This window comes from Dunckerocampus dactyliophorus, chromosome 19, assembly GCF_027744805.1.
Source record: "Dunckerocampus dactyliophorus isolate RoL2022-P2 chromosome 19, RoL_Ddac_1.1, whole genome shotgun sequence".
In the NCBI taxonomy this organism is placed as follows: domain Eukaryota; kingdom Metazoa; phylum Chordata; class Actinopteri; order Syngnathiformes; family Syngnathidae; genus Dunckerocampus; species Dunckerocampus dactyliophorus.
In genome coordinates, this window is record NC_072837.1 from 19,272,933 (window position 1) to 19,285,021 (window position 12,089).

The window sequence follows — 12,089 nt, forward strand, 5'->3', positions numbered from 1 at the left end:
TGAACTATACTGTATATGAACAATACTATATATGAACTATACTGTATATGAACTATACTGTATATGAACTATACTGTATATAAATAATACTGTATATGAATAATACTGTATATGAACTATACTGTATATGAACTATACTGTATATAAATAATATTGTATATGAACTATACTGTATATAGTAAATAATACTGTATATGAATAATACTGTATATGAACTATACTGTATATGAATAATATTGTATATGAACTATACTGTATATAAATAATACTGTATATGAATAATACTGTATATGAACTATACTGTATATGAACTATACTGTATATGAATAATATTGTATATGAACTATACTGTATATGAATAATACTGTATATAAATAATACTGTATATGAATAATATTGTATATGAACTGTACTGTATATAAATAATACTGTATATGAACTATACTGTATATGAACTATACTGTATATAAATAATATTGTATATGAACTATACTGTATATAAATAATACTGTATATGAACTACACTGTATATGAACAATACTATATATGAACTATACTGTATATGAACTATACTGTATATGAATAATACTGTATATTAAATAATTACTGTAAATAAATAATACTGTATATAAATAATACTGTATATGAACTATACTGTATATAAATAATATTGTATATGAATAATACTGTATATGAACTATACTGTATATGAACAATATTGTATATGAACTATACTGTATATAAATAATACTGTATATGAATAATACTGTATATGAACTATACTGTATATGAATAATATTGTATATGAACTATACTGTATATAAATAATACTGTATATGAATAATACTGTATATGAACTATACTGTATATGAACTATACTGTATATGAATAATACTGTATGTGAACTATACTGTATATGAACTATACTGTATATAAATAATATTGTATATGAATTATACTGTATATAGTAAATAATACTGTATATGAATAATACTGTATATGAACTATACTGTATATGAATAATATTGTATATGAACTATACTGTATATAAATAATACTGTATATGAATAATACTGTATATGAACTATACTGTATATGAACTATACTGTATATGAATAATATTGTATATGAACTATACTGTATATAAATAATACTGTATATGAATAATACTGTATATGAACTATACTGTATATGAACTATACTGTATATGAATAATACTGTATATAAATAATACTGTATATGAACGATACTGTATATGAACAATACTATATATGAACTATACTGTATATGAACTATACTGTATATGAATAATACTGTATATGAACTATACTGTATATGAATAATATTGTATATGAACTATACTGTATATAAATAATACTGTATATAAGTAATACTGTATATGAACAATACTATATATGAACTATACTGTATATGAATAATACTGTATATGAACTATACTGTATATAAATAATACTGTATATAAATAATACTGTATGTGAACTATACTGTATATAAATAATACTGTATATGAACTATACTGTATATGAACAATACTATATATGAACTATACTGTATATGAACTATACTGTATATAAATAATACTGTATATGAATAATACTGTATATGAACTATACTGTATAGGAATAATACTGTATATAAATAATACTGTATATGAATAATATTGTATATGAACTGTACTGTATATAAATAATACTGTATATGAACTATACTGTATATGAACTATACTGTATATAAATAATATTGTATATGAACTATACTGTATATAAATAATACTGTATATGAACTACACTGTATATGAACAATACTATATATGAACTATACTGTATATGAACTATACTGTATATGAATAATACTGTATATTAAATAATTACTGTAAATAAATAATACTGTATATAAATAATATTGTATATGAACTATACTGTATATAAATAATATTGTATATGAATAATACTGTATATGAACTATACAGTATATGAACTATACTGTATATGAATAATATTGTATATGAACTATACTGTATATAAATAATACTGTATATGAATAATACTGTATATGAACTATACTGTATATGAACTATACTGTATATGAATAATATTGTATATGAACTATACTGTATATAAATAATACTGTATATGAATAATACTGTATATGAACTATACTGTATATAAATAATAGTGTATATGAACTATACTGTATATGAACTATACTGTATATGAATAATACTGTATATGAACTATACTGTATATAAATAATACTGTATTTGAATAATACTGTATATGAACTATACTGTATATAAATAATATTGTATATAAACTATACTGTATATAAATAATACTGTATATGAACTATACTGTATATGAACAATACTATATATGAACTATACTGTATATGAATAATACTGTATGTGAACTATACTGTATATGAACTATACTGTATATGAATAATATTGTATATGAACTATACTGTATATAAATAATACTGTATATGAATAATACTGTATATGAACTATACTGTATATGAATAATATTGTATATGAACTATACTGTATATAAATAATACTGTATATGAATAATACTGTATATGAACTATACTGTATATAAATAATACTGTATATGAACTACACTGTATATGAACTACACTGTATATGAACTATACTGTATATGAATAATATTGTATATGAACTATACTGTATATGAATAATACTGTATATGAACTATACTGTATATAAATAATACTGTATATAAATAATACTGTATATGAACTATACTGTATATGAACAATACTGTATATAAATAATACTGTATATGAACTATACTGTATATAAATAATACTGTATATAATAATACTGTATGTGAACTATACTGTATATGAACTATACTGTATATGAATAATACTGTATATGAACTATACTGTATATAAATAATACTGTATATAAATAATACTGTATATGAACTATACTGTATATGAACTATAACGTATATGAATAATACTGTATATGAATAATACTGTATATAAATAATACTGTATATAAATAATACTGTATATGAACTATACTGTATATGAACTATACTGTATATAAATAATACTGTACAGTATATGAACTATACTGTATATGAACAATACTATATATGAACTATACTGTATATAAATAATATTGTATATGAACTATACTGTATATGAACAATACTGCATATGAACTATACTGTATATAAATAATACTGTATATAAATAATACTGTATATGAACTATACTGTATATGAACAATACTATATATGAACTATACTGTATATGAATAATACTGTATATGAACTATACTGTATATGAACAATACTGCATATGAACTATACTGTATATAAATAATACTGTATATAAATAATACTGTATATGAACTATACTGTATATGAACTATACTGTATATAAATAATACTGTATATGAATAATACTGTATATAAATAATACTGTATATAAATAATACTGTATATGAACTATACTGTATATGAACTATACTGTATATAAATAATACTGTACAGTATATGAACTATACTGTATATGAACAATACTATATATGAACTATACTGTATATAAATAATATTGTATATGAACTATACTGTATATGAACAATACTGCATATGAACTATACTGTATATAAATAATACTGTATATAAATAATACTGTATATGAACTATACTGTATATGAACAATACTATATATGAACTATACTGTATATGAATAATACTGTATATGAACTATACTGTATATAAATAATATTGTATATGAACTATACTGTATATAAATAATACTGTATATAAATAATACTGTATATGAACTATACTGTATATGAATAATACTGTATGTGAACTATACTGTATATGAATAATACTGTATATGAACTATACTGTATGTAAATAATACTGTATGTGAACTATACTGTATATGAATAATACTGTATATGAACTATACTGTATATAAATAATACTGTATATGAACTACACTGTATATGAACTATACTGTATATGAATAATATTGTATATGAACTATACTGTATATGAATAATACTGTATATGAACTATACTGTATATAAATAATACTGTATATAAATAATACTGTATATGAACTATACTGTATATGAACAATACTGTATATAAATAATACTGTATATAAATATTACTGTATATGAACTATACTGTATATAAATAATACTGTATATAATACTGTATGTGAACTATACTGTATATGAACTATACTGTATATGAACTATACTGTATATAAATAATACTGTATATAAATAATACTGTATATGAACTATACTGTATATGAACAATACTATATATGAACTATACTGTATATGAATAGTACTGTATATGAACTATACTGTATATAAATAATACTGTATATAAATAATACTGTATATGAACTATACTGTATATGAACTATACTGTATATAAATAATACTGTACAGTATATGAACTATACTGTATATGAACTATACTGTATATAAATAATACTGTACAGTATATGAACTATACTGTATATGAACAATACTATATATGAACTATACTGTATATAAATAATACTGTATATAAATAATACTGTATATGAACTATACTGTATATGAACAATACTATATATGAACTATACTGTATATGAATAATACTGTATATGAACTATACTGTATATAAATAATATTGTATATGAACTATACTGTATATAAATAATACTGTATATAAATAATACTGTATATGAACTATACTGTATATGAACTATACTGTATATAAATAATACTGTATATGAACTATACTGTATATGAACTATACTGTATATGAATAATACTGTATATGAACTATACTGTATATAAATAATATTGTATATGAACTATACTGTATATAAATAATACTGTATATAAATAATACTGTATATGAACTATACTGTATATGAATAATTCTGTATGTGAACTATACTGTATGTGAATAATACTGTATATGAACTATACTGTATATGAACAATACTGCATATGAACTATACTGTATATAAATAATACTGTATATAAATAATACTGTCTATGAACTATACTGTATATGAACTATACTGTATATGAATAATACTGTATATGAACTATACTGTATATAAATAATACTGTATATAAATAATACTGTATATGAACTATACTGTATATGAATAATACTATATATGAACTATAACGTATATGAATAATACTGTATATGAACTATACTGTATATAAATAATACTGTATATAAATAATACTGTATATGAACTATACTGTATATGAACTATACTGTATATAAATAATACTGTACAGTATATGAACTATACTGTATATGAACAATACTATATATGAACTATACTGTATATAAATAATACTGTATATGAACTATACTGTATATGAACAATACTGCATATGAACTATACTGTATATAAATAATACTGTATATAAATAATACTGTATATGAACTATACTGTATATGAACAATACTATATATGAACTATACTGTATATGAATAATACTGTATATGAACTATACTGTATATAAATAATATTGTATATGAACTATACTGTATATAAATAATACTGTATATAAATAATACTGTATATGAACTATACTGTATATGAACTATACTGTATATAAATAATACTGTATATGAACTATACTGTATATGAACTATACTGTATATGAATAATACTGTATATGAACTATACTGTATATAAATAATATTGTATATGAACTATACTGTATATGAACAATACTATATATGAACTATACTGTATATAAATAATATTGTATATGAACTATACTGTATATGAACAATACTGCATATGAACTATACTGTATATAAATAATACTGTATATAAATAATACTGTATATGAACTATACTGTATATGAACAATACTATATATGAACTATACTGTATATGAATAATACTGTATATGAACTATACTGTATATAAATAATATTGTATATGAACTATACTGTATATAAATAATACTGTATATAAATAATACTGTATATGAACTATACTGTATATGAACTATACTGTATATAAATAATACTGTATATGAACTATACTGTATATGAACTATACTGTATATGAATAATACTGTATATGAACTATACTGTATATAAATAATATTGTATATGAACTATACTGTATATAAATAATACTGTATATAAATAATACTGTATATGAACTATACTGTATATGAATAATACTGTATGTGAACTATACTGTATATGAATAATACTGTATATGAACTATACTGTATGTAAATAATACTGTATGTGAACTATACTGTATATGAATAATACTGTATATAAATAATACTGTATATGAACTACACTGTATATGAACTATACTGTATATGAATAATATTGTATATGAACTATACTGTATATGAATAATACTGTATATGAACTATACTGTATATAAATAATACTGTATATAAATAATACTGTATATGAACTATACTGTATATGAACAATACTGTATATAAATAATACTGTATATAAATAATACTGTATATGAACTATACTGTATATAAATAATACTGTATATAATAATACTGTATGTGAACTATACTGTATATGAACTATACTGTATATGAACTATACTGTATATGAACTATACTGTATATAAATAATACTGTATATAAATAATACTGTATATGAACTATACTGTATATGAACAATACTATATATGAACTATACTGTATATGAATAGTACTGTATATGAACTATACTGTATATAAATAATACTGTATATAAATAATACTGTATATGAACTATACTGTATATGAACTATACTGTATATAAATAATACTGTACAGTATATGAACTATACTGTATATGAACTATACTGTATATGAACAATACTATATATGAACTATACTGTATATGAATAATACTGTATATGAACTATACTGTATATAAATAATATTGTATATGAACTATACTGTATATAAATAATACTGTATATAAATAATACTGTATATGAACTATACTGTATATGAACTATACTGTATATAAATAATACTGTATATGAACTATACTGTATATGAATAATACTGTATATGAACTATACTGTATATAAATAATATTGTATATGAACTATACTGTATATAAATAATACTGTATATAAATAATACTGTATATGAACTATACTGTATATGAATAATACTGTATGTGAACTATACTGTATGTGAATAATACTGTATATGAACTATACTGTATATGAACAATACTGCATATGAACTATACTGTATATAAATAATACTGTATATGAACTATACTGTATATGAACTATACTGTATATGAATAATACTGTATATGAACTATACTGTATATAAATAATACTGTATATAAATAATACTGTATATGAACTATACTGTATATGAACAATACTATATATGAACTATAACGTATATGAATAATACTGTATATGAACTATACTGTATATAAATAATACTGTATATAAATAATACTGTATATGAACTATACTGTATATGAACTATACTGTATATAAATAATACTGTACAGTATATGAACTATACTGTATATGAACAATACTATATATGAACTATACTGTATATAAATAATACTGTATATGAACTATACTGTATATGAACTATACTGTATATAAATAATACTGTATATGAACTATACTGTATATGAACTATACTGTATATGAATAATACTGTATATGAACTATACTGTATATAAATAATATTGTATATGAACTATACTGTATATAAATAATACTGTATATGAACTATACTGTATATGAATAATACTGTATGTGAACTATACTGTATATGAACTATACTGTATGTAAATAATACTGTATGTGAACTATACTGTAAATGAATAATACTGTATATGAACTATACTGTATATAAATAATACTGTATATGAACTACACTGTATATGAACTATACTGTATATGAATAATATTGTATATGAACTATACTGTATATGAATAATACTGTATATGAACTATACTGTATATAAATAATACTGTATATGAACTATACTGTATATGAACAATACTGTATATAAATAATACTGTATATAAATAATACTGTATATGAACTATACTGTATATAAATAATACTGTATATAATAATACTGTATGTGAACTATACTGTATATGAACTATACTGTATATGAACTATACTGTATATAAATAATACTGTATATAAATAATACTGTATATGAACTATACTGTATATGAACAATACTATATATGAACTATACTGTATATGAATAATACTGTATATGAACTATACTGTATATAAATAATACTGTATATAAATAATACTGTATATGAACTATACTGTATATGAACTATACTGTATATAAATAATACTGTACAGTATATGAACTATACTGTATATGAACAATACTATATATGAACTATACTGTATATAAATAATACTGTATATGAACTATACTGTATATGAACAATACTGCATATGAACTATACTGTATATAAATAATACTGTATATAAATAATACTGTATATGAACTATACTGTATATGAACAATACTATATATGAACTATACTGTATATGAATAATACTGTATATGAACTATACTGTATATAAATAATATTGTATATGAACTATACTGTATATAAATAATACTGTATATAAATAATACTGTATATGAACTATACTGTATATAAATAATACTGTATATGAACTATACTGTATATGAACTATACTGTATATGAATAATACTGTATATGAACTATACTGTATATAAATAATATTGTATATGAACTATACTGTATATAAATAATACTGTATATAAATAATACTGTATATGAACTATACTGTATATGAATAATACTGTATTTGAACTATACTGTATGTGAATAATACTGTATATGAACTATACTGTATATGAACAATACTGCATATGAACTATACTGTATATAAATAATACTGTATATAAATAATACTGTCTATGAACTATACTGTATATGAACTATACTGTATATAAATAATACTGTATATGAACTATACTGTATATGAACAATACTGTATATGAACTATACTGTATATGAACAATACTATATATGAACTATACTGTATATGAATAATACTGTATATGAACTATACTGTATATAAATAATACTGTATATAAATAATACTGTGTATGAACTATACTGTACATGAACTATACTGTATATAAATAATACTGTATATGAACAATACTATATATGAACTATACTGTATATGAACTATACTGTATATGAATAATACTGTATATAAATAATACTGTATATGAACTATACTGTATATGAACAATACTATATATGAACTATACTGTATATGAATAATACTGTATATGAACTATACTGTATATGAATAATATTGTATATGAACTATACTGTATATAAATAATACTGTATATGAACTATACTGTATATGAATAATACTGTATATAAATAATACTGTATATGAACTATACTGTATATGAACTATACTGTATATAAATAATACTGTATATAAATAATACTGTATATGAACTATACTGTATATGAATAATACTGTATGTGAACTATACTGTATGTAAATAATACTGTATATGAACTATACTGTATATGAACAATACTGCATATGAACTATACTGTATATAAATAATACTGTATATAAATAATACTGTCTATGAACTATACTGTATATGAACTATACTGTATATAAATAATACTGTATATGAACTATACTGTATATACAGTAAATAATACTGTATATAAATAATACTGTCTATGAACTATACTGTATATGAACTATACTGTATATAAATAATACTGTATATGAACTATACTGTATGTACAGTAAATAATACTGTATATAAATAATACTGTATATGAACTATACTGTATATGAACTATACTGTATATGAACAATACTATATATGAACTATACTGTATATGAACTATACTGTATATGAATAATACTGTATGTGAACTATACTGTATGTGAATATTACTGTATATGAACTATACTGTATTTAAATAATACTGTATATAAATAATACTGTATATGAACTATACCGTATATGAACTATACTGTATATAAATAATACTGTATATAAACAATACTGTATGTGAACAATATTTATATGAATAATACTGTATATAAACAATATTGTATGTGAACAATATTGTATATGTACAATACTGTATAAGAATAATAATGTATATGAACAATACTGTGTAAGCATAATACTGTATGTGAACAATATTGTATATGAATAATACTGTACTGCCCTAGGAGTTAACGTCTGTTAATTAGACTAGCAAGAAGTTGCAGTGCCAGTGACCTTTCTCGAACGTGCACAATGTCTCTTGGAGATGAATAATGATGAATAATGATGAATCTATCCATCTAATGTCAGCATTATCCGTCGTGCTGCATAATTAAACAGCGTTGGCGCTCCTCCCGTTTAAATGCCAGGATATTTCTCCTCTGATACTTTTTAATTAGCATTTGATGTTTTCCCTTCAGTCGATCAAAGCGTCCTGATGTAACCAACTTTTTTTTTTTTTCCAAATAACTCACTCAAACTTGCTCTCTCATCTCTTCAGAATGATTTTCAGAAGGCAGCCTTCTGTGAGTGAAAGTCAGGAGCGCCTGGAGCAAGACAAGCTCTCACACGGAAGTAAGGCAGGCCTGTGTTATTTTCTATTCTGGTACCATCCAACTTTTTTTTTTGCATTGAAGCAAACCGACCTAATTGGCTGGCTCCCTTGTCTGTCTCCCAGGTGACCAGCAGTTCCAGGTCCGCCTCAGACAGGGGCGCTCCTCCCGTCGCCATGGCAGCGGTGGGAAGCGGGGCGCCATCCTCCACAGATTCCTCCAGAGGCTCAAAGATGAGAGGGAGGGACTCGGACGACATGGTGCCCTCAGTGGCGTCGTCCTGAGACGGCGGTGCTGCCGTGTCTGCTGTCGTTGTCGAAAAACGAGAGGCACGTTTAAGGCCACAACATCAGGTACAACACCAGACAGCACCGCACCAACCCACTACCCAAATGGCTGTGTGCCCTTTAATTTGCTGCCATCTTGTGACCAGATAGTGGTACTACAGCAAGTCTTCAATAACGTTCCCTGTATTGACAGATGTTTTTCCACCTTGGTGGCGGTCTGCGCTCTGCTGAGAGCTATTCTAGTTACCGTATCTGTCATTTTATCACAAAAATGTCAGGAAAACCTGGAGATGTTTTGTTGATGCGCTGGGTCGAGATCGGAATGTTCCACTGTGACATCTTTGGACGCACAATTCTCTACACGCTGAAGCTCGGAGTTCACAATGTAGCTAGCGCACCGTTACAAAAAGACTGCGGGGGAAAAAATATACCCTTTCACAAAAAGTGCATTTTTTTTTTTTTTAGGTCCAAAGCCAGAAAGTTGCTTATAAAGTTTGTCAGCGACATTGGAAGAGCACACCTTGGCTTAGACAGCATCCTTTATGCTGCATGCAGCCCAAATGATAGCCCACTAAATAGATAGTTCAAGTATAGTTCAAGTATTCTTTGGAAAAAAATGACCATCAATAAATGAAATTGTAAAATATATTCAGAATAAATGACTTACATTTTGAACAATTTATACATTTCACACCCATTTTTTATTTATTGAATTACATTTTCATTTTTAGTATTTAGTTGACTTTTTAGAAATTTTTATTTCATGATGCTGCAGCACAATGAAAAGCGCCAATGGAATAAATAAAGTGAATAAAAAACAAATGGTTCAATTTAATTGATTCTGATCATATTTAATGATTCAATAATTAACAAACTAATTCAATGATTTCAATTAATTTTTGCAATTAATTAGTTAAGTCAGAGTGATTAATTAATTCAGATTGATTAGTTACGTAATTCAAGACCTGGGTTGGATTCTCCCTTGGGCATCTCTGTGTGGAGTTTGCATGTTCTCCCCGTGCATGTGGGGGTTTTCTGCAGGTACTCCGGTTTCCTCCCACATTCCAAAAACATGCATGTTAGCTTCATTGGAGACTCTAAATTGTCCATAGTTATGAATG

At 23.4% G+C, this 12,089-nt stretch overlaps 1 protein-coding gene across 4 annotated transcripts in view; it reads right to left on the reverse strand.

The window, feature by feature from the left end:
• LOC129172104 (armadillo-like helical domain-containing protein 4) overlaps nucleotides 1-12,089 on the reverse strand; it is a 49,530-nt gene that overhangs the window by 34,571 nt on the left and 2,870 nt on the right. For 3 of the 4 annotated variants that reach the window (XM_054761511.1, XM_054761509.1, XM_054761512.1), the window contains exon 3: nucleotides 10,775-10,987. In XM_054761511.1, coding sequence (XP_054617486.1) covers nucleotides 10,775-10,987 — 213 coding nt within the window. The remainder of the gene's footprint in view (nucleotides 1-10,774; nucleotides 10,988-12,089) is intronic. The other variant, XM_054761510.1, reaches the window with a different exon arrangement.